The sequence below is a fragment of the Protopterus annectens genome, chromosome 16.part0 (genome assembly GCF_019279795.1).
Source record: "Protopterus annectens isolate FY-2018-M chromosome 16.part0, PAN1.0, whole genome shotgun sequence".
NCBI lineage: Eukaryota > Metazoa > Chordata > Ceratodontiformes > Protopteridae > Protopterus > Protopterus annectens.
The window spans coordinates 789,290,573-789,316,646 of NC_056750.1; the positions used below are offsets into that span (position 1 = coordinate 789,290,573).

Consider the following 26,074-nt stretch of genomic DNA (forward strand, 5'->3'; position numbering starts at 1 on the left):
ACAAAAACGGTTTCATTCCATTGCAGTAATCCTGTCAGAATTGCATTTCCACATTGTATATAATCACCATTTTCTCTTTAATTACCTTGTCCTCAGGTTAAGGATACTGCTAGATTCTTTTTTTATATCTTAAGGCTTCGATGCCAAATATAATGATGGTGTTACATGGAGTCCAAATATTAAAATGATACAATGTCGATAAGAAATCCAAACTTCAATACAATATCAGCAGCAGTACAATTCATTGTCATGGTTTTGCAACTGAGAATATTTCAAACTGCCACTTTGCAGTGATAGCTCAGCTAATTTTCAAGACAGCAGAGCTGTAAAACCAGCTTGGGCTAAAAACTAAATAAACATAATTCACAGGATGTTAACCTAGCATTTGGAATTTGTAACCAGCAAGCAACATGAGAATCAAAATTCAACAGGTAAATGAATTAAGTAATACAAATATACACAGACTGCATAACAGAAGCATCCATTGAAGGTGACAACAATTTAAAGACTAAATATTCTACAACTCTGCTGTGTTATTTACAAAACCATAGACTGCAACTAGAATCATCAAATTAGACACTATAGAACAAACCTGCAGATTATCCAAGTGCTATATTGATCTATAAAATGGAAAAGTGAAATGCTTAATCTGAATACAGCTAATTTACTTTCAGAAGCCTTCTGCAGTGTGTGTGTGTGTGTGTGTGTGTGTATATATATATATATTTTTTTTTTTTTTTTTTTTTTTTTTTTGCTATCCACCAGCTCAGCACAGTTTAACATTCCTTAGCTCATCTGCTTGGGGTGAGGTCACATCTGGTTGGCATACTTTGTGACAACAAATGTACCGGTGTTTCTTAGTACTTCATAACCATATGCACAGCTCAGGTACAGATTCCAACATCCAAAGAAAAGTTCTAGAGTTCCGTGCCTAACTTACAAGTGTTTGTGCATTCATGGGATCATTAGCCAGGATAGGCACCAAAGTGTCAACACTGCCTGGTGAAAGCATATGATGTAAAGCACTGCCAACAGTGCCAGCATTTCAGTCCTAATCCCCAAAGATGATTGAGCAAGAAGCCTGAAGTGGACATCTATTATATTGATGCCTATGGAAGGTGAACACTGCAGGGACTAACAGGAGGGGTCTTCAATCATTTTTTTGGTTACACTGTCAAATCAGTGACAGAAGGTAAGAGATCAGGAAACCAGATATTTAGCTTTTGGTGTCCTTACAAGCTACAAGTACACCCCTAAATAATGAGAGGGCTGTCATTGTCCAAAAAATGAGAGAAGGGTGGCGGTATGAATCATTGGCCACTAAAATGTGGGGTGCATCTTGGGGCGTCTTCACCAACTCTCACATTCCAGCACTCAGATGATGTTTGCACCTGGCCAGCTATGTGGACTGATCCCTTAGGTTTTATACTAGACTCCATGGACTGATCCCTCAGGTTTCATACTAGACTCCATAGTTGAACTTAATATCAAAGATATACTCCCCTGGCTTCCACAATGAGTCAGGCGAGACTCATGTCTCAGTAGACACACCTGGATTGCATGGAACTTCTCTGTACAAAACACAATATACATTTTACTTTATTTCAGTTGCTGCCCATAGCGGTCCTTTAAACAACAGTTATCAATGGCAGTGAATGTTTGATTGAGTATTCTCAAGGGAATTCAAATATTTTAGTTCGTAATCATGTCAGTGTAATTGTAAAATATTCAGTCTGTCCCTTAACCATTGATTAGTTGCTAATCACATTAAATCAAGTCTGAAACAATAAGTCTGTGGAAACTCACCTCTCAACTTCCAGATTTTCACAGAATGTCCAGATTGTGCCTCATGTCTTGGGTATGCTTCTCATAAAATTTGTCATTTTTCTGGCAAATCACCGAAGATTGTAGTCACTAAATAATGACATACATTTGAGTTTGAGTTCATATCCTTCAGAAAATGCATGCTAACACAGATCCTGTTATTCTAGCAACTTTCTAAGTTTATAAAAGGAATATTTAAAATCTGTCACTATTTTTGGTCCATTGCCCCCCCCACTATTTTAAGCATTATCCAGATTTCTTGTTATAAGAGGTTGAAAGGTATGCTGTAGAATTTTAACAATGATTTAGCAAAGATAATATGCCCCCACACACACACACCAAATAATCCATTGAGGTGCTCCATCTCATATACATTCTGGCTAGAATATAAATTTAATCTTCGTAAAAAAAAGGTAGCCAAATTAGACTACAGTCTAATTAACTATACAAACCACAAGTAATCGTAGATAAAGAAAGATGACATTGCTGATCACTCAAAAACTCTGTAGATCTCTAACAAATCCTAAAACTATAAGTGCCAGAGTTACAGTTCAAGAATACTTCTGATATTATGTTTTAGCCTGTACAATTTCCAAGATAAGGAAAGGTCAGAGACTTTACAGGAAAAATAGAAGTTTAGCATGGAGGTATTGCTCTAATATACCTACACCACAGTTCCTTTCAATAAAACTATTCCACAGTTCTCCTCAGCAGAACTGTCAGTGTCCTTCCTAAGCTAAATAACTACAAAACCCTCTGTATTGTAGTCTTGTACATTCCCCAGATAACAATATTCCAATACTAGAAGTCATCCTCACCTGGTCATGCAAAAATATCCAAAATGAAAATCATCCTAGGGGATGTTAACATTAACTGGTTAAATATCACAAACAATAACCCCCAAACTAACATCAACTTATTTAATTACACCCAGCTTATTACGGATGTTATCAGACCTAACAGAGTAAAAAGAACCAAGGCTCAGTCTTAGATTGGATCCTGGTATCTGACCCCAGTAGGATTCTCCTCCTCTGGAACTTTATCAAATAGCATTAGTGACCAACTACCAGCCTTTGCTATACGTAAAACTACCTCAGTTACAAATAACCACCAACTAAAACAAACCAGAGACCTATCCCACTTCTCACCAGAAACCCTAAATGAAATTTTACAGCATACTAACTGGGCACCATTAAAAACCATTCCCCTCGATGAGTCAGTAGAATCCTTCAACTCAACATTTCTCAAAATCCTAGACATTGTAGCCCCTCCCCAACTAGAGAAAGCCTAGACTAATCATGCCATATGGCTTACCAAATCCACCAAGCAAATCATGTCTACTAGAGACAAGGCGTGGAAAGTCTGGCAAAAGTATAACCCCCCAGCTGACCTTGCACTATATAAACAACTACATAATCAAGCCAAAAAACAGGTCATTAAAAACAAAGAATATTTCCATAGACTTCAGGACCAGCACAAATTTAACCCTCAAAAAATTCTGGGGAGCAATCAATTCCCTAATCCACCCTGGCTCTAAAACCAATCCTTGCCCACACCCTGATAAACACCCTCCAAGATAGACACTCTCTCTCTAACTCAGACTTCATTGAAACCATAGCTAAGTTACCACCCTTTCCTCTTACTAAGACTAGCTCACTTAACTAAACCACCCTCAGATTTACTTAATTTTTCTCTCTCCTGTTCCCACATGCACCCTAATGAAACTCCTAAAACTAAAACCTTGCACCAACACTCCTGACAACCTACCCTCTGAATTCCTAAAAATATCCACAAGCTCCATCGCCTACCCATTAGTATACTTATTAAGAGAGCCATTCAAGAATCCCATGTCCCAAATATCTAGAAGAAAACATCCATTCTTCCTCTCCATAAAGGCAGCAAAAACTCAGACATCTCCACCTTCCATCTCATCGCTAAAATATTAGAAAAATGTGTGCATGCCCAACTACTTAACCACTTAGTTAATAACCAACTTCTCCCCCAAACCCAACATGACTTTAGGCCAGGCCATAGCACAAACACAGCTTATTTCCTTTTTGGATAGTGTAAATCGATCACGTGATACCAATCAAATAGTCTACTCTTTCTTGACCTTTCAAAAGCCTTCAACACCATATCTCACCCCCTTCTGCTCTCCAAACTCAACAATCTAGGTGTCTCCCCTCCAACCCTAAACTGGTTCTCAAACTATCTCTCTGAAAGATATCAGTCTACAAAGTGGCAGCAATCCTGTTCTCTCTCTTCCTCCACATCACTACAGATGTATCCCAAGGTTCCATTCTGGGCCCCCTGTTATTCAACATATTTTTAAATGACTTCCATGACTCCCTCACTCATGGCACCATGATCCAATATGCAGATGACTCTACAATCATCTGCACTGCTAAAACCCCTTCTGAGCTTCAACTACTAACCAAACAAGCCTTTACATCCACTGAAAATTGGATGTCAAAATCACCTCACCCCTGAACCCAAACGAGACAAAACTGATAATATTCACTTGCAAAAAGACAACTCCCCTAAATAGGTCAGAATTCTCTATCTGCTCCCTTAATAATACCACCACTGAAACAGTCTCTAGCAGCAAACTGTTAGGGGTCAACATTGATGAAAACCTAACATTTGACCTCCACATTCTCAACAATATCAAAAGAACACATCAAAAACTGGGCACCCTCTACAGGCACAACTATTATCTTAACCTTACTGCAAAAAAGGCCCTAGCCTCAGCCTTCCTACTTCCATCCCTGCTATATGGTGCCCCTATCCTTACAAATATTCACTCATCCCTCAAAACCAAGCTAGATTCAGGTTACAATAAGGTTGCCAAATTCATAATAAATGCTAGATCCTCTACTCACCACTGCTCCTCTTTACAGCAACTCCGCTTGCTTGAACCACCACTATCTAAACTACCTTCACTCAACTACTGCACAAACTAATATACAAGCCCACATCATGCCCATCCCCCTTCCTCCCTGCTGACCTTGTACCAGCCAAATGCACCTTAGATCAGAAAATAAAACTCTGCTCAAAGTCAACAAACCGCAACTCCCAGCCAGTCAAATGCTCTATTCCTATACTGTTTCCAAACTCTGGAACTCCCTCCCATACTATAACCTCCATCAGTAGCCCTGCACTACTTAAAATGCCTCAGACAATACCTCTCCTCTTGCTGGCTATGCCCATGCCAAAAATAACTCTCTATACCCTCTCTCCCCTACTCTACCCCTCTACCTTTTCCCATCCTCCTCCTTGCCAACCTGCACTCAAACCAACTCAGCTGTGCCTACCCCGGATACCTACCCAAAAATCTGATACATACCCTCACTCGCTATACCCACCTTACTACCCCTCCTGGACCTTTCATCCATCTTTTTTGCACACATATTCTACTCTTCAATCTGTTGCCCAGCTACTTGTTTAATTCAGTTTAACTCTTGCATGTACATTATACTGTGTTACCTAAAATTCCATGCCTATTACTGCTACTGTATAGCCCTCTAAGAATTCATGCAATTGCATTATATTTTTGCACAATCTGTAAAGTATAGTCTTCTAGTCATTTATGTAACTGAGAATAATTTTCTGTGTAATCTGTATGTGGAGCTTTTCTCCCTGGCCTCCACTGAAAATGGGCTCTCCAAGGCTCAGTTGACTTTCCCGGTAAATAAATTGTTCTTGTAGTATAATATACAATATTTATGTAAGTACTTAGAAAGTATGACTATATCATGGAGTAAAATAACTTTTGCTAAATGATATGGCTGTGAATACTTTTTCAAAAGAATGTACTATTCACAAAGCAGTTATATTTGTTTAGCTTATGGTTTTTAATCTGATTTTTCATAAAATGCTCAGACTAGCAGCTTCGCTCAGAGGGTGAAGGCCAGGCGCTGCTAATGAGCAGCATCCTCCTGAGTTCGAGTCCCTCAATATCCACTTTCAACTTATGCAAATCTGAACATCACTTAACCAAGCAGTGCTTCCAGGTGCCTCTGAAAAGTGGTCAGTGGGCTTATCCAGTTAAATAAAATTAAAAAAAAAAAAAAAAAAAAAAGTCAAAGATGTATGCACACACCTATTGGTGTAACTTTCCATAGTTGCTCTTTATGAATAATTTCAAAAAAGTAAATCAGCAGTTACAGCTTCCTTCAAGTTCACTTTGATAGTTATGGGTTTTAATATATGCAATTATAAAGCAATGTCTTATTACTTGCACTTTTCTAGTAAAACATTTGTTGACTGCCTGAAACTTGTGGCTTTTTGATACAATACTGGGCAAGGAAACAATACAATATAGGGTCTCAGGTTAACATTTGATACTCACCTGCTTCCCTCAGACTAAGTGTGCTCTTTATAAGAGTGGTAACAAAAATCTCTCATGCTACTCAGTAGAGCACAAAAAGATACCACAATGAAGAAAATCCCTGGGCGGCCACAGTGGTGCAGTGGTTAGCATTGTCGCCTCACAGCAAGAGGTTCTCTGGTTCAATCCTAGGCTGGGGTACCTTCTGTGCGGAGTCTGCAGTGGGTTTCCTTCCAGGTGCTCCGGTTTTCTCCCACATCCCAAAGACATGCTGCAGGTGGACTGGACCCTCTAAATTGGCCCTAGGTATGAGTGTGTGTGTGTGCCTTCTGTGAAAGGTTGGGTGCCGGGCTGGCAACTCGACACTGTAAAACTCCACTGCCAATCATGAGCGGACAGGTGATCCGCTGTGGCGACTCCTAATCGGGAAAAGCTGAAAGAAGAAGAATGAAGAAAATCCCTAATCTGCCAACTTGATATGACTGTGCAAGAATCATTGCTCAAGTTAATGGAGTCTTAGATTCAAAGGTGTATATTAGGCTAATGACCAATAGGACCTTTAAAAGCCTAGCTTTGCATCCCAAATGAATCCGGCTAGTTTCCTGAGCCTTAGATGTTATTTTAAGGGGTATGATTTACAAACTGCCTCTGTCCGTTAAGAGACAGAGACGCTAAAGCTGGAATGAATATCCAATTACCCACCTGCTGGTCCAGGTTACAGTTGAATAAGGTTAAGGAAGAGATCCACTTCATATGGATTGAGAAGCTTGTTCTAGAGTAGGTGAATTCTCTGAGTCACATACCTCTCTCTCCCTGATGCTACTGGTTTTATGGATATGCAAAATGCCCACCAGAGTGGGATCCAAGCATGCCTTGTCTGCCAGACAGATCGCCTCTCGACAGTCTGCAGGAAGAGTAAAAGCGACAGGGCTTTGAGGCAATCTGCAAAGAACATATTGTTTATACCCGGATTTCTTTTTCTGAGGAACCTGTACGGGCATTCCATTTGCTGCATGTGCCTGGTCAGTTACATACCAAGGGGGGCATTGTACTCAATGATGGGTCTCATGAGGGTGGAATACAGAGGAAGAATGACCTCCTTAGACCTAGATACCATTCACTTGCTTATAAGTTGACCAATGTAGAATGATTTCCTTACTACCTTAGATACGTTTGTTGAAAGCCAGATTGCTATTCACATTATGTACACAAATCCCTAACTACTGGGCCCTGGGCTATTGTATGGTCAGGACAAGCTAAACAGTATGTACCATTTTGCACTCATCCATTGTGTTGGTGACATTTTCATAAAAGTCCACCAGACTGAATAAACATGATCTGCTTTTGACAAAACCAAACTGGGTTATATCTAGTGTCAGACAGTTTCCTATCTCATTAATCATACTCCTGATTCTTTTCAAGGCTTTGCATATGAAATTAGTCCAACTTGTGGGTCTGTAGTTCCCAGGGTCCACTGAAAGAGTGATGACTACTTCAGTCTTCCATTCATATGAAACAAAGCCCGTCAGGAGGCTATGGTTAAACAGTGACCCCCAGAGGTCTAGATAGGTCATGCTTCAGAATATTCAGGAGGCATGCTGGAATATCTAGCAGATAGGTCATGCTTCAGAATATTCAGCAGGCATGCTGGGTTATTATCGAGTAGATAGGTCATGCTTCAGAAAATTCAGCAGGCATGCTGGGATATTATCGAGTAGATAGGTCATGCTTCAGAATATTCAGAATGTATGCTGGGATATTATCTAGTAGATGGGTCATGCTTCAGAATATTCAGGAGGCATGCTGAGATACTATATCTAAGACCATCAATGTGGTGTTCTTAGTCTTAAGTAGCACATTTAGGACCTGGTCCATAGTGATAGTTGTAGGATTCTGTCTGATAGTATTACGGGGGGGGGGTAAAACTGGAGATTAATTTTTCAGATAGTTGATTTGCTCTACCTTCTGGCTCCACTAACCATCAGTTCTGCACAGTACTGTGTGCTGCCTGCCTTTGAGGTTTCAGACATAGCTAAACAAAAGGCCTTTTGGTTGGCCTTGGCAGACAATTTGCCCACTGAAGTGTTTGCTTAGCCTGATGAGAGACTTTTTATTCTGCTGGGCATTACATTTCCTCATTTTAGCCATAACTTTTTTTCCCTCTGTTGTTTAGGGTTGGATTCCAGTAAGGTGTTTTTTTTTTTTTTTAGTTGGTCTAGGGCTTGCTGATAGTAGGCACAGCTATAATAAATTACTAATAGGAATTACTCTAGGGCAAACTACTTCATAGTTAAAGGGTTTGCGGAGGTCAAAGATTTTTTTTTTTATTTTGAAAGGGACCTCACTATGCCCTAAACTTACCAGAAAGGAAACTACACTAGGGGGTTCAGCCTTCTCCATATTTGTGAGCACCAGATCCAGTATGTTTGCACCACTAGTAGATGTATAGACCAACTAATCCAAGATGATTGTGTTTACAAAGTCAAGGAATCTCTCAGACTGCAGGTTTGGGATGGTATAAGATTTTAAATTTAGAGGGGTAGTGAAAATCCACCATGAATATGGTATCAGATGGAATGGCAAGCATCTCCAGTAGGTATATGTATGAGCTATCGGTTTTGTGGGTCATAGAGGGTGTTCTATAGCTGTAAGGATACAATATAGGACCCTACCATGGTAATTTGGACATGGAAAACCTCAAGCACCTCATTCTGTTTGACAAATTTGAAGTAGGTATGTTTTTAATGTAGAGCGAGACAACCCTACCTTACAACCTGCCCGTACAATAGCTGGTCTAAGTGTGTGGAAGGTATTGTATTCCCTGCACTGCCGGGGTGCCCTCCACAGATTTAAACCATGTCTCAGTAACTGCACAGAGCACAAATGTCTGCATTCTCCAAGGTGAGGAGAACTTGGACAGAGCAGAGTTTCTTGTTTAGGCTGGCTAACATATGCACAGTGTTAATGAAGTTCAATTCCTTTCTGAACTATACTCAACAGTTTTTAAAATATCATAGAAATCTGGAAATAAAAACCTAGGGATAGTGATGCCAGTCTTACCTAATCCAAGATGATTTTGGCCAGAGATGCTTTTTGTTAGGAATCTTTATTGTTTTCCAAGTGTGTGTCTCTAGTGTGAGATACAATACGTATCAACCAAGGCAGCATACGTATGAACAATAACTTCCTTTGTTTTAGATGAGATGCCCTTGGCAAATAATTTTGAGATGCAGACGAATTTTCTAACTAGAAATGTTATGTGGATCATAGTGAGGGGAGCCACTGACCCAGCTGTCCACATCCTTGATCAGAGACTCACCAGGCAGTGGGATGTCCTTTTCAGTAAGTAGTAGAAATTTGTTTTCTGAAGGTGGTGATACTGCATTTATCAGCATTTTGTTTGAGACTTTTTTTCAATGCACCAAAAGGGATCAGGTTTCTTAGTTCCACTTGAAGGATATTACTATCACTGTAAAAGAGGTGGCAGAGTACAGAACCCTGGGGAATGCCATTGGTCACCTTTTCCCTTAACTGAAGGGGCATCACTGACTGACTAGCGTTCTGTCCTTGACTCAGTTTCCAATTCATCTGACCACATATAGACCAATTTTCAAAGCCGTTAATTAATTCCATCATTTGGTAGTGTCAAATGCATTTGCCAAATCCAAATAGACATTGTGGTGACCACTGTCCACCAGAAAAAGGGTTACAAGGTTTAACAGGCATGACCTGCTATAAGCAAATGCAAATGTTTAATTGTCAAGCCTGACCACACTTTTAATGACCTAGTTTTTAACATTAGTGATATGCTATATGACTTTACAGTCAAGACTTACAAGGTTAATGGGTCTGTAGTTGCACAGATCAATGGTGGGGGATATTACCACTACAATGTACCATTATTTAGGAATGTATCCTGTGGCAAGGCTTAGGTTGAACAATGTTATGAGGGGACATCTCCAAGAGCTTGCTTGATACTATTAGACAACCCAGTATATTTTCAGGACCCAATGAAGAGGTGCTTTGGGATGGAGTGTTTAAGGATACAATCCTTTGAGTTAGCAGGGGAACTAACTTAGGGATGCTTTGAGAGAGGATATTTTCTGTGGAGAATTTTGCAGCAAAATTTTTTGCTGGTATGTTGGCAATTACTTTAAGACAGGAATGGAGGTGCACTTTAGATATGTTTGGAGCAGCAATGTGAATTACTGCTTAGTTTTCTAGCACAGCTAAAGAAGGAATTATCCCTAGCCTTTGTTCATGAGATGCTTTGCTGGTTTTTATAGGTGCCTTCAGTTTTTCGTCGAGGTATTTTATATTCTCTTTGTGATGGAAGGTTCTAAGCAGTTTCTTCCTTCTAAGGTAGAATTTCTATTTTTACTATTTCAAGGTATAGTTTCTTAATACCGATGGTGCAGCGGGTAGCATTGTTGCCTCACAGCAAGAAGTTCTCCCATTCGATTCTCGGCTTGAGTGTGAGGAGTGTCTTCTGTGTGGAGTCTGCCTGTCCTCCCTGTGGTTGGGTGGACATTCGAAAGACATGCGTAAATGGGCGAGCCTTCGTTGAAGGTTGGACGTTGAGATGGCACCTCGGCGTTTGTGAAAATCTACTGCCAACCATTAGCAGACCAGAGTTCAGCTGTGGCAACCCCTAACCAGGAAAAGCCAAAAGACAAGTATAGTTTAATATCTATTGACCACCAGGGTAATTTGCCACTATTTGGTCTGGTGGAAATTGCTCCATTAATCCATTTAGCTAAATGAACAAGAAGATTGTTGGTACAGGTGACTGCATATCCTGCAAACACTCTAGTGTCAACTTCAGTGAATTGTGAGATTTTGTTGTACAACTGTAAAAGGTTTGCTGTTTTGAAGTCTCTGAAGAGGATGGTGTTGGTTACTAGGGCAGTGGATAAGCTATTGGTAAAGGTAACTATTTTGTGGTCTGACTTACCTGCATGTGGCTGATCCCTCTTTTACTTAACATGCCAAGGCTGCATTTGTGAGAAGTAGGTCCAGGATATTACTAACCCTGGAGAGATTTCAGACAATATGATCCAGGGAATTCTTGTTAACCCAACCTAAGAAAGACAGTGCTTGCTCAACATTAGAATTTTAAGCACTCCTGTCTATGGTGGGGTAGTTGATGTCACCAAAGATTAAAGAAACATCTCTTACAGGTATGTTTTCAAAGAATAAAAGGAAGCTTTCGTGATTGTGCAGAACCATAGAAAGGGATTGGTAACAAGGTACAAGTTGAAATTCTGACTGCTCTACTGTGAGCTGTAGTTTGATGAGCTCATGATGGGGGAGCCACTGGCTACCCCTTTGGAAGGGGTAAAATACTTGAACACAGGTACCACCATTCACAGTGGGCTTGAAGGTACAATAGGTCCACAAAACCCTAAAACGGACAGGGTGCTCTCATTACACTAACAATGTCTTGGTAAAAGCACAAACAAGAACTTTGTGCTAGATGCAGAATTGCCTCTAAATGATATTGCCCAATTTCTGGTTTGTTAAATTGATATGTTTATTAGCTGAGCTCTACCCTAAGAAAAGCACAGTGGGGCAGCAAAAGCTTTGGCCAGTATGCAGAAGCTCTTGGTCATCTACAGGCCATCTTATGCAAAGCAACTGGGACCATCAATAAATCTCAACCCCCCCCCCCCCCCCCCGGAGGATACATACTGGACCCCCATAAATGACACCAGCTACTTAAGCCAGATGCTGTATGAAATTTTTCCCCTGAATCAAGACATTGTTCTCAATAAGTGGAAGATATCACTCAAAAATGTGTCTTGTACTTGACTGAAGTATACATAGCACGTTGTCCTGGGTTTTCAGGACAAACCCAACTCCAGGCTGGAGTGAACAATCATGTCACTCATACATGCTGGATAAGAAGATCCGGAGGACACTTTACATATCAGCAATCCTGACTCTGGAGAAACTGCTAACTGTAACCCTGTCCTTGGTCAGTCCAGTGAGACTGGAGTCATCTAGGATGCTTCCATAGGCTGTTGTATTTTTATTAGACACTGAGGTGTTATGATGTTGATGAAGGGGCACATGTTGAACATGTACTGGGGGATTGTTGGCATTCACTTTTAAGAGTTCTGTGAGGCTTCTGTAGTGATTTCTATAGCATCAGCATGTAGTGGTTTAGCGTTGTCAGTATGGGGATGTTGTATTTGTGTAGGTGGAGATAAAAAGTACAGTTTTGTACCTACCATAAATGTAGATGTTCGAAGATCCACATTGCTGCAGTCCTTACACTTGGGTAGTCCGCTGTCCTCGGTCGGCCCGAATATCAAAGTATAAGGCTGACGTCGGTCAAGGCGCATTTGACTGACATCAGGACGTCAGGGTACAAATGCGCATGACCGACGTCATATCCTCAGTCTTTTCTTGCCCCAGATGTCAGAAGACCCTAAAAATAAAGGTCAAAACCAAAAGACAGCAAACAACCAACCAACCACCCTTGCACTAACTATATGTACAATATATACAATATACACAATATGTACAACCCAACCCACACAACCACCTCTAACTGCAGAGGGGAAGGAGGGAGGTAAATTGGACTGCAGCAATGTGGATCTTGAACATCTACATTTATGGTAGGTACAAAACTGTACTATGTTCTTCATCTCACATTGCTGCAGTCCTTACACTTGGGTAGAATCCCAAAGCAGAGGTAAGGGAGGATGGCTAACTACAAGGAAGCAGGAGCTGCCAAAATGCCCTGCAAAACAGCAGTGGCAAAACCAGCCCTGGATTTAGAGTAAAGTGGCAGGTGATAATGCCTAGAGAAAGTATGCACTGAACTCCAAGTAGCTGCCTCCAAAATATCCTTGGTTGCCACTCCCCTAAAAAAAGCTGTTGAAGTGGCAGTAGCCCTAGTGGAATGAGGCCTAATCCCAGCTGGAACTTCCTTGCCATGATGGGAATAACAGAAAGCAATGCAAAACCCATTCCACTTAGAAATACTTTGTTTTGACACAGGCTTGCCCTGAGAACTCAAAGCAAAAGAAACAAACAACTGCTGAGACTGCCTGAACCCTTTAGTTCTGTCCAAATAATAACGCAACTGCCTGTGTACATCTAAAGTGTGCAAAATCTTTTCCCCTTTATTTTGGGGATTTGCATAAAAAGTAGGCAAATGAATAGTTTGGTTTAAAGCCACACTAGAAACCACCTTAGGCATAAAGGAAGGATTAGTACGTAATGATACCCTATCCTTATGGAAAATCAAGAAAGGCTCAACCGCCATAAGGGCCTGCAATTCAGAAACCCTTCTTGCAGAGGTAATTGCCAACAAAAAAGCAGTCTTCCATGATAAATATTTCAACTCAGAAGTAGCTGCAGGCTCAAAAGGTTGTAGAGTGAGTTTCTCCAACACAAAATTGAGATCCCAAGCAGGAGTAGGAGCTCTTTGTGGGGGTCTTATATTCTTTGCCCCTCTAAGAAATTGCTTGAACAAAGGATGAGAAAACAATGGTGGGTCACAATCATAGTGAGCCGAAATTAAATTGCTGCAGCATGAACCTTAATAAAAGAGAAAGACAAACCTTTGTCCAATAACTCAGTAAGAAATTGAAGAGCCACACTCAAATTAGGCTCAGAAACATCAAAATCTTTTGCTGCACTCTAAAATAAAAATCTCTTCCATTTATCTGCGTACAGTTTCCTTGTACTAGGCCTTCTAGCTTCCAAAATCACATTCAAAACTTGTTGTGGAAGTTGAGACCCTCTATGGTTCAAAACAGAACATGCCAGGCTGTTAGGTGAAGAGAGTGAAGTTTGACATTCAGCAAATGGCTGTCCTCCTGTGACAACAGGTGTGGAATCGAAGGCAAAGGCCATGGAGGCTTCCGTACCAGACTTCTCAATAATGGGTACCAGTGCTGTTGAGGCCAATCTGGAGCTATTAAAATCATCCTTGGCTTGTCCTGTCTGACCTTTAGAAGTACCTTTGGGAGGAGAGGCAGAGGAGGAAAGGCATACACATGAAGATTGCTCCAATTGAAAGAAAGAGCATCCACTTTCCAAGCTGTGGGATGAAACCTTTCTGTGCAAAACTTTGGCAGCTGATGGTTTAGTGGAGAAGCGAACAGATCTATGTCTGGAGTTCCCCATGACACTGTCAATTTCTGAAATACATGAGGATCCAATTTCCACTCGTGGGGATCCATAATTCGTCTGCTCAACACATCTGCTAAGGAGTTCTGTGCTCCTGGCAGAAACCTTGCCTGAAGATTGAGCTGTAAACTGAGAGCAGTCTCCCACAAAATCATTGCTTGCCTGCATAGAGGATAAGAATCGTGCCCCCTTGCTTGTTGATGTACCACATGACAGTTGTGTTGTCTGTTAGAATCAATACCTGCCCTGGAAGAAGTAAATCCTTGAAAGCTATTAATGCAAACTGGACTGCTAACATCTCCTTCAGGTTGATATGTAGATGTTGTAGTCTGGCAGGCCACTTGTCTTGTATCCACTTTCCATTTAGATGAGCTCCCCAAGCTTTGTCTGAGGCATCTGTCGTTAAAATCTGACTCGCCTCTGGCCGGGTCACAGAGAGTCCCTTGTTTAGGTGACATTCCTGAGCCCACCACAAAATTCCTTTTGAATGCAAGGTATTATTTGAATGACAGTGTCTAGATCCTGGCAGTGCTGTGTCCATACATTTTGAGATACCATTGCAGCTTCCTCATATGCAGTTTGGCATTGGGAAGCACCAGAATACAAGATGCCATGAACCCTAAGGCTTGAAGGACTGTCCTTGCAGTCAGCCCGGACTGATAAGATAGCTGATGGAAGTAAAGGGATAGACTCTTTTGTTTGTCCGGGGTTAAAAAGGCCATCTGGGATGCTGTATTCAGTCTCACACCCAGAAAGCACATGTCCTGAGAGGGTACTAGACTGGACTTTATTTCGTTCACAGAATACCCCAGGCATCTTAGCACTGCTATCACATATTCCAAATGATGAAGAAGCTCTTTCCTTCCTTGAGCCAGAATCAGGCAGTCGTCCAAATAAGGATAGATCTGTATTCCTTTTAGCCTGAAGAAAGCTATCACTGGAGCCAGAACTTTCGTGAACACTCTGGAGGCAGTAGATAAGCCAAAGGGCAATGCAGAGAACTGATAGTGAGAAGTCCCAGCTCGAAATCGCAGATACTTCCTGCAACTTAGTCTGATAGGAACATGAAGGTAAGCCTCCTTGAGATCCAAAGTTACCATCCAATGATCTTTGCCCAGCAGAGGTAAAAGCTGCTGTAACGTCAACATTTTGAACTTGGGAATGTCCAGATAAGTGTTGAGGGTAGATAAATCCAAAATTGGTCTCCACGTGTTCCCCTTCTTTGGTACTAGGAACAGGCGAGAATAAAATCCTAGGCCCATTTCTGGCATAGGGACCGGCTGTATGGCCCCTATTTGGAGTAACAGAGAAACTTGCTTGTGAGCTTCTTTTCTTTGTTGAGGAGGAACGGCTGGCATGCCTTTGAAAGGAGGCAAGGTATGGAAATAAAACCTGTAACCGTGGTGTATGATATCCAATACCCATCTGTCCTGGGTAATTAAACTCCAATTTTCTTTGAAAAGTGCCAACCTTCCTCCCAAAGGTGCTGCCAGACGAGAAGGCTCTGGCAGCTGAAAAGGTAGGTCATTGGGTCTGTTTACGAAAGGACTGACCCCTGCCCTCACCCGAAGACTGTGCAGGAGAACTCCCTGTTCTAGGCCTGAAAGAGCCCTGAGCTCTGCCCCTACCACGTCTAGATCTGCCCCTAGACTGGGAATCATAAGAAGGATACGTCCACCCCTTAGTAGGCCAATTTCTACTAAACTTTGGAGGCTGGACCTGCAAAAAATCTTTAACAGTCTGCATAGACTTAGCCTTGTCCTCCATTTTCTTTAAAACTGCCTCGACAGGAGGACCAAACAACACGTCAGATTGTAAAGGAGCATCTAAAATCCTTGTTTTAACATGTTCAGACAAATTCTGATCCCTTAGCCAGGCGTGCCTGCGAAGAACTGACCCAGTGGCAGCCACCCTAGACGAGGCCTGTACAGCATCAAAACCACATTGCAAAGAATGCTTACCCACCTGTTCAGAAACATGCACTAAATCTTGCAACTCTTTACAATCAATACCTACTGCCAGAGCATCAACCTTAGACTTCAATTGTGAAAGGAGATAGTTTTGGTATTTCAACATGTGAAACTGGCAATTCAAAGCCCTCATAGCAAGAGTGGAAGAAGTATAAACTTTCTTTCCCCATCTATCCAAGGCCCTAGCCTCTTTGTCTGCATGAACCGGATTCTTTACAACAGAAGCCTTAACACCTTTAGGCCCCTGACTAACAGTTTCTGGGTCTGCCCTAGGACTCTTAAAAAGATACTTATGAGCTTCAGGCACTCTAATACCTATCCGGCTTAACAGGAGCAGGAGGCAAAGAATCAGGATTAAGAGAAGCCTCTGAAAAAACATCTCCCACTACATCCAAAACAGGAGGTATAGCCAAAGGCCTATGCTGGGGTAAAAACAAAAATTCCCTAAGCCTTTTCCTGGAATCAGAGAAGTCCTGACCTTCCCACTTAAAATGCTCCCTCATGGAATGAAGAGTTTCTGAAAAAGAAAAATCCTCAGGAGGAGAAGCAGAAGGAGTAGAATCATCCACATCAGAATCAGAATAAGGAGAGTACTCCTGCAAGTCTTCAGCCAAAGACTCTGAAACATCTGAAGCCTGCTCAAAACCCCCCAGCTCAGGCTCCATCCTAGGTCTCTTATCAGGAGGGGGCATAGAACCCCTAATCAAAGTAATCAAATCTTCTGCCATTTTAAGCATATGCTTCCTGAGCACAGTTCCTGAAGAGCTAGGGGTAACACCAACTGAAGCTAAACCTGGCCTGCCCCTGGGAGAAGCCTTAGAAACAGAAGGAGAGGGCCTAGCCACCCTAGGAAGGGAGGGGAGTATAGTAACCTGAGAAGCCCCCTCAGCCTGACTTGCCTCCTGAGAGGCCACATCTTGCAATAATAAAGGCTCACCCTGGGAACACAAAGAAACCTCCGGTGGAGCCACCGGCTCCACTGACACCTCTAAAGAACCGGCGTCCGGTACAGACGGTTCTTCTAGTCTAGGCTTAACTGCTTTGTCCTTGCGCTTCTTCGAAGAAGCGGGCGTCGGAGCATCCGACGGCATTTTATAATTGCACCGATTCCCAAAGACTAACCTTGCACAATCCAACCTTCTCTTTATAGTGCGTTTATTAAACCTAGCACAAGAGCGACAGCCAACAACGTCGTGCTCAGGCCCTAAGCAAGGAATACACAAAGTATGATAATCTCTATGCGGTATCTGTTTCCCACAAGAAATGCAATTATTGACTTTTTCTGACATCCGGTAAATTACTGAGGCAAGAAAAAACTAAAATATTCCCCAACGGGGTACTTAGCCAACTTTGAACTCGGTCTGAAACTTCGAAATCGAAAAATCTCAGAACGCCAACCGGCACTTGCAATGCTGCTTCTGCATCGGACCATGCGGCAAAAAAGACTGAGGATATGACGTCGGTCATGCGCATTTGTACCCTGACGTCCTGATGTCAGTCAAATGCGCCTTGACCGACGTCAGCCTTATACTTTGATATTCGGGCCGACCGAGGACAGCGGACTGCCCAAGTGTAAGGACTGCAGCAATGTGAGATGAAGAACATCAGTGCGATGCGATACTGCATGCATGAGATTTTGAGGGTATTTCCTCTAAGTTCACTATGTTTTTGCACCTCTCACAGAAAGCCCAATAGAAGCTTAAACTAACAAAGTCTAAATAAATATTTATTTTCAGTAATCGTGAGGCAGTTCTTACACTGCCTTAAGATACCAAGATATAGACAACTAGAAATAGAAAGGTAGGTAAATCTGCTATTTTGCCATGCTGTCCTGTGTTTTTTTAATTTTTTATAGGATTTTTAGGGGACACAAGAAAGGAAAATATACGGTTAGAATATGTAGAAAAAGTCATTGTGCAGAACTATTGCAGCTAATAAGTCCACACAAGTACAGGTCCATGTAAACACACAACTTGGGGCAAATTAGTGCCAGTCACTCACAAGATGAAGGAAATATTTTTTTTTTTAGTAAACATTTGAGGAAAACTTAATTTGTGCAGAGTATCCAATGTCCATCTAACAGTACTGCAAAAGCTGCTTTCGGTAAAATACTTGTAACTAAGTTGGCTTTCTGGTTGCTTTACAGTAGGCTCTGGACATAGAAATGGGTTCAACTTTGACTTATACACTGAAAGCAAAAGCTCATCCATTTATTTCTGAATTATGAAACCCACAGTCAGTTCAACAAAATCTAGCATGTAAACTAATACAGTGAGAACTGATACAGGTCAGTTATGGCTGAAATGGCACAAGATCCTATCCTAGCATGGCTTTCAGCTTGATTGTTGGACTTAAGTCATCCCCTCCCTTTTGGTTTGACCCTGCTACAGAAGTGCCACATAGCAGTTGGCCCAGGACTGACAAGGACTAGGCAAATATGAGCCCAACCAAGAAATGTTTATGACCCAGCTGAGCAGTGTGAGTATACGAAAGTGCTTACTCATACTAGGCTTGTGGTAGTACGGTATTACACCATGCAATCATGGGGAAGGCTACAGGTGCAAAAGTAAAAAATTCAAAAATCAGCCAGCTGGCAATAATGGGTCATCAGCAGCTGTGTCTTTCTGTCTCACTATTTGCATTTAAGATGACAGCTCTGCAAAGAATGTCCCTGCTGCTTAGAAAGCCCCCCCCCCCCGGGTAATGGGGGGGATGGCCAAACAGAATGGAATAGAACAAATGGGTCAGAAGATTACTCACTGTGGTTTGGTGACCTAGCTTCGAATGGGCAGAAGATAAAATAGTTGTTTATGCACACAGGAAGACAAAGTAGGTTACTTGCTGAAGAGGTACAGTGACAAAGTATATATATACTGAGGCATCTGGATTAAAGTCCATTTGCAGCACCTCATTATAAGTAATGCCATACATGAAATCTCTGGGCACATGCAATAATATAGTGAAAATTGTTTTAAGACCATTATCAACAAAATTACCCCAGGCAATCATTTATCCCTTACCGACCATGTGCAATCAAAAGGGATTTCCTCATTTTGCGAAAAAGAAAAACTGGAGAAGATAGCAAGCAGAAATCCATTGGTTACTGATGAGGAACATCAATAGGAGAAATATTTGTTTCTTTACCAGTATTTTCTTGTCAGCTCAGTTTTACTGTGGGACTTTTATACTTTGTTATAAAATAAGGAGTGATGCAAACCAAGGAATATTTTTTCTTTTACAAAAACTGTAAGCTATGTACAGTGGGAAAAAGTACAGAGAATACACATTTCTGTTTTTACTTCATGGAATGTTGTCTTTAGAAAGGTGATTTAGCTTTCAAAGCATCCATGATATCGTATGTAATTTAAACACTCACATATATGGTCCGCAAACTTTTATCAGCACTTTCACATGACACCTTGCCTATAGTAAATATTACTTATACATGAATATTTTTATTTCTCAAGGAATTCTTCATTTAACTAGCCAACATACATTTCAGCGTGTTCACTGGTTGCACATAATTGGGAACCCAATTATTCATTGGTTAGTATAAAATTTCTTCCACTGATTACTGGCAAACTAGTGATGGTCACACACCTGAGGTCTTTATCCATACTTGAACCTATGACCCAAAACAGTATTTACACAGACTTTTCGTGCATAATGCTGTTTAACGCTCTTAATAGGGTCTTCAAGTATAATGCTAGTAGTTTCCCTCAGCCTTCCTTTTACCCAACTTATTTGGCTCTTCCTCAACCCCTGCATTGGTCAAGCCATTTTATTTCAGAGTTGTAGTTTCTCAAGTAAGGAAGCTTTTTAGCTCACTTCCTTTAGACTATGCTCCTGGGTCCCTGCAGTCACCTACAGAAAAGGGAATTAGATATTAAGTCCCATTATCAAATCCATATTTACACGTCAGTGTCCTTCATACACTTCTCTTCCAGCTACAGGACATTACACCTGAAATAGTAGCGCCTAGATTAGCTTTCTTTCTAATGGTGTTCATGGATTCAGGCAACCTGGATGGTGTAGTTTTGAGGACTTTTTTTTTTTTTTAATGATCCCTTTCAGCGATGCTTTTATGATTAACTTTTAACATTTTTCCCTTGTTCCACTAGACATGGAAAATGCATTCAGACTTCCAGCACAAACCAAAAAACTGAAACACCAGGAAAATATTTCCAGAACTATGAAAGTAAGTATAGCTAAGTAACATAAATTTGTAGTATCATTAGAATGAATGAATAAATGAACAAAATAAATAAGGGAACTAAAATATCTTAACTTGCATTTCTACCACATTAAATACTGAGAAAAATTATACTAGCCAGATTTGATTTTATTAATACCTCACAGACTGGCAGCATGCTTTGCAGGACCTTTTATTCCTACTTGCATACATGAATGATCACTGTACCTACATACTAAGCAATGCTGTCTTGTTACACAAAACAAGAGTTTTGGGGGGGGTATAGTTATTTTGTTGCTTTTTTGGGGGCCGGTGAAGATGCCTATTTTGTTGCTTATTTCCTATAAACAGAAGGGCTAGAGATAGAGATGTGTTACTATGTTTTAATCAGACCTTAGGAAATCCGTTACAAAACTGTAGGAAGAACATAAGCTCCCCTAAAGTAAGTATATCATTTCCAAATTAGTTCCTCAAAAAATATTTGATGCTTACTACATGGATATCCATCTTAGCTTTGGATGTGTATCTGATCAAGGGAAAACTGCAGTTGTGATGCCTATTTATAGGGTGAGGGATATCAGAGATCTGGCAATTACAGATCAGTATAACAAGAATCCTATATAAAATATGAGAAAGTGTTATTGCGATTATTACCAAAATTTAGTTGAATAATTGGATGTTTATCAACATAATTTCACTAACTGTGGTCTTATGCAGCAAACCTGATTCAGTTTTGTAACATCCATGATGCTTTGAACTTGGGTTTACTGGTTGATGCATCTACCTAGAGTTAATAGTCAAAAAAGTCTGATACTATTCCACTCTGACAAGATCATAACAAAGTAAGCGTATTGCAAATTTATGCATCATCAAATGGATTCAAAATTGGGTAACAGAACATTCTATTCTGGATTTGGTGAATCTTTGGCTTTCCCTAGACTAATAAGTACTGAACCTCTGAGCCATCCAGTTTATCAGTACGTATTTAATCTGTTCATGGTAACTTTGCCTCTGGAATAGGCTATATGGTGCTGAGCTGATTTTTCAGTAATAAACTAGCCTGCCATGTTACTACTGTTTGAGAGTTAAAACTTAAAATGTCAGTTTGTTGAACATGTTTTAGGACCAGTACTCAGTTCCAAAAAGAAAGTTATAATCCACTTTAGGACACATAAGGTATCCATAAGCACTAAATAATGATATACTTACAACTGTAGTACAGTATAAAGACGAGCATTATAATTCTGATTACTTATGTTTCGACTCTCACATTCAGTTCATTAGCAAAACAGCTTACAAAGTGAGGAGTTAATTTCTTCAAACAGTCGCATTAAGACTTACTAGTTTTGCTAATTATTGCACTTTCGCAAACACCGGTTCACCAAACCAGACATTGAGCCAGACACTGAGCCGGATTTACGAATGCTTGCACTGAGTATAAGAGTAGTGTAAGACGGCAGACAGCCAGTATGTCTGCCAAGCGATCCAGCAACAGCTGGCAGGGGTATGCATGAGAGCTTCTAAAGCTACTCTTGCACGGACAGTGTTATGTTATGCAGATTACCTCATTTGCTGCTGAAAGCTATGCAAATGAGATAAATTTGTGATCCAGGAACACTAACCTGTCCATGGAAGAGTAATGTTATTTGCAGAAATGTACTCCATTGGTAACAGAGTACCGTTCTGCAAATAGCTAAACGGAGCTATGACAGCTCCAAATAAAGGATGCATCCAGTTGAGGAAGCATGCCAATGGCCAAATATAAGGTCATTGGCATTTTTATAGGTTGAAAATTAATAAACAATTTTTTTTCCCCCGATCTCCGATGTTTAAGCATAGTGCAGCGCAAACGTGCAGCACTTTAAAAACCAGAAAATAATTAAAAATAGCCAAAAATAGGCACATTTAATAAAAAGATTATTCTGCCATGCAAGTGAATGGCAGGCTGAAAAAAACATGGCTACTGAGTAGTGGTTGCTAAGGGGGGAAGCTCAGTTTGAGAGATGTAACCAAGGATTAGTAGGCAATCCTATATAAATGAGGATAAAGAGTGAATCCCATTTCTCCCTGGTATGTGAGCCATGTCCCTAGAGTGTAAGTGTAGGAGTAGGGGAGTAGCAGAGTAGAAGATAGGCAACCTCATGAGGGGGTATGTCTGAAAGACTGTAAGCTTATTGGAGCAGAGGGGGTATTGTCTGAAAGACTGTAAGCTTATTGGAGCAGAGTGGCTTGTGTTTGCCATGAGTTGCTTAGGATTGCAAGAGGCATGTCTACAGTTGTCCTAGCTGAAACCCAGAAACCAAAGGTGTACGCCGTGGATATATCTGAAATTTCTTGCAAACATGCTTATACCATGTGCACACCTGTAAGCCTGTGCGTGATTGTTTGCGCAGCGCTGCCCCTTGTGGAAACAAAGGGAAAAGGAGTAGGAAGTTAACCAAGGAAATCTAGCAGAGCTGCCAGGTGAAATATATCAGAATCAGCCAATTACACAGGCAGTAGACTAGCCCAGCCCAGCACTTTAAACTCTGCAAACACCATTCCCCCATGTTTTTTCTCAAGAACTCTAACACTGCAGTATACAAAGAGTGAAAACTTAAAAAGCTCAAGTCAGACAAAATGTTAGGGGCTGCTATTGCTATCATAAGCCTACATGTGCAAGATGCTGAGGGTGGTGATATTGCGAATACTACTGAGCTCCCCCCACAGTGAGGAGATGGAGAAGAGTGTACAGACCCAGGGTAACCTACCAGGGACTACATGAGCTGGAGATAGTGGAGCGCTATAGAGTGGACAGAGACCTCCTGCAGCAAATTGTTGAGCTGTGCCAGCCACGCCTCACACACAAACAGAGGGGAACCCATCCCAGTGGATACCAAGGTATGTGCTGGCCTATGAATACTAGCTACAGGTACGTTCCAGAGACCAACTGGTGATATGATGGGGATTTCACAGGAATCAGCATCCAGGGTATTGCACCGGTTCCTGGATGCCATGTCAGCACATGTCTGTGAGCATGTATATTTCCCCAATTCCCGTGAGGCATTGGCCAGCAATATGCATCTTTTCCACCAAATAGCAGAATACCCTGAGGTAGTGGGTGCAATAGACTGCACGCACATACACATCAAAGCACCATCCAGTGAGCGGTGTAGGGTCTACACCAACCACAAGGGCTTCCCCTCCATCAACTGCCAGGTCTTGTGAGATGCCCAGGGCATAATAATGAATGTGTGTGCTGGCTGCCCTGGAAGCTATCACGATTACCACAGCTGGCATCTGATGCAGCTGTACCAGAGATTTGCCAGTGGGGACATCCCTGACGGTCACCTAGTGGGGGATGCTGGATACGCACTGGAGCCGTGGCTGATGACACCCATCAGAAATGGACACACCTGAACAAGAACTCCATAATGAGGCAGACGCACAAACAAGAAACAATCGACCATGTGTTTGGGATGCTCAAGTCATGGTTCCGGTGCCTGGACACATCTAGTGAAGCCTTGCAGTACTCATCAACTACATGTACCCAAATTGTCATGGTATGTGCCATGCTACACAATATGATCCTGCGAAAACAGTTGCAGCAGGAACAGCATGGGGCAGGGCCAAACAGCCCCCCACCATTGCCAAGGCCTGCACAGGCACAGCGTCACTCTGAGGAGGAACAACCTGAGCCTGCCCCAGTAGGCAGAAGGAGGTGTGCCCAGTAAGGAAACCACCTTAAAAAACTTCTCCAAAGCCAACTTCAAGCTACTGAAGTCAGAAGTGAAACTTCACAACACCCACGCAGATGGGATCTGGAAGTTCGACTGCAGAATCCTACACTAAGGCACTGTATGAGCACATCCACTCATGCATGAATCATGCCATCCCAAATAGAACCAAGATGCTCTTCTCCAAAAAAAAAAAAAAAAGGAAGCCAATCTGGTGGTCCCCCACTATAAAACAAACTATACAACAGAAGGAAGAAACTGTTGCAAAAAAGAGGAAAATCCCAGGATGCAAAAAACTCCCTCACCAGCCTCAGTAAGAAGCAGAGATCCCTCATAAAATCCTCAAAAGTTAGTTACGAAAATAAAATTGCCAAAGATTCCAAAGACAACCACAAGGCATTCTATAGTCATATGTCAAGAATCGAAATGGCAATCCTCAGATCTGCTCTGAGTTACAACAGAATGGCATTAAATATACTGATCCCAAGGATATTGCCAACATCCCGGCAGATCGATTTAGTGCCAACTTCACCCCACTCTCACCCCCTAAAAGGCCCATCTCAATATTAAAAGACTGCCAAATTCTGATAATCACGGCCACACAGGTAGAAACCGCACTCTCCAAAGCCAAGAATACAGCATCCATGGAACCAGATGATATCCCAGGCTGTGTACTACATGAACAACAAAATGAACTGGCACCTCACCCAAGTGTCATGTTTAATCATAGCCTCACCTCAGGCTTAGTGCCCACTGAGTGGCGCACAGCTACAGTTATCCCGCTCCACAAGGGAGGATCCACCTTGAATTCTGGGAACTACCGTCCCATCAGTCTGACAAGTCTGATTTGCAAGGGCATGGAATGCATTATCGTGGAACTTATAAACAAAGACATTGGCAACCTTCAAACACTGGACCCCACCCAGTTTGGGTTTGTGAAGGGCCGAACTTGTCTCCTGAATCTGACTGACTTCTTCAAATCAGTCTCCAGAGCTGTGGACGAGGGTAAGGCAGTCCACAAAGCCTATCTGGACCTCGCCAAGGCCTTTGGCACCATCCCCCACTCTGGAATCAAACTTACTAAGCTGGGCATAAATCCCTACGTCACCTGATGGGTTGCTAACTGGCTTACTGACAGAACCCAGACAGTAAAAGTAGCAGACTCCAAATCCAGCTCCAGACAAGTGGAGTACCTCAGGGTTCAGTCCTGGGACCAACTCTTGTTTGGCATCTACTTCTCCGAAGTACAGGCCAACACTAAGGGACTCTGGCTAACAAAGTTTGCAGATGACTGCAAACTGGGAGCCATTATTGAATCCCCAAATGATGTGGATATTCTACAAAAGGGCATTACAGAAACAGATGCCTGGTGCCACAGCCATGGGCTCAAGCTTAATGCCAAGAAATGTATAGTTATACCCTTTGGAAAAAAACATGTACCCATGAATTACCACATAGGTGGCAGGACACTAAACATCAAAAGTGGGATGAGAGACTTAGGGACACAGGTAGACAGTGGTCTCACTTTCGATAACCACATTGCCACAACAGTCAGTAAATCCTTCTATGTGGCACACCTCATCACCAAGGGCTTTTCATCCAGAAAAAAGGAGGTCATTGTCCCACTGTACTCATCCCTCATTAGACCCATTATAGAGTATAATGCCCCATTTGGTATGCACCTCACAAGACATCTGCAACAGCTTGAAAGGCCACAGAAATACCTCACTAAAAGAATCACAGGCATAAAGAAGATGCCATATACTGACCGTCTAAAAAAACTCCAGCTATACTCTGTGGCATATCGTCTACTCAGAGGCGATCTCTGCTTAACATACAAGGCCATGTCAAAAACTGAGCTGTTGGACATGCTCCACAAAGAAATCCCAATCAGTCA

General features: G+C 41.7%; 1 protein-coding gene across 2 annotated transcripts in view; it reads left to right on the forward strand.

Moving 5' to 3' along the window:
• LOC122790796 (alpha-1-microglobulin/bikunin precursor) overlaps positions 1 to 26,074 on the forward strand; it is a 227,648-nt gene that overhangs the window by 29,760 nt on the left and 171,814 nt on the right. For both annotated transcript variants that reach the window (XM_044058418.1, XM_044058420.1), the window contains exon 3: positions 20,391 to 20,467. In XM_044058418.1, coding sequence (XP_043914353.1) covers positions 20,391 to 20,467 — 77 coding nt within the window. The remainder of the gene's footprint in view (positions 1 to 20,390; positions 20,468 to 26,074) is intronic.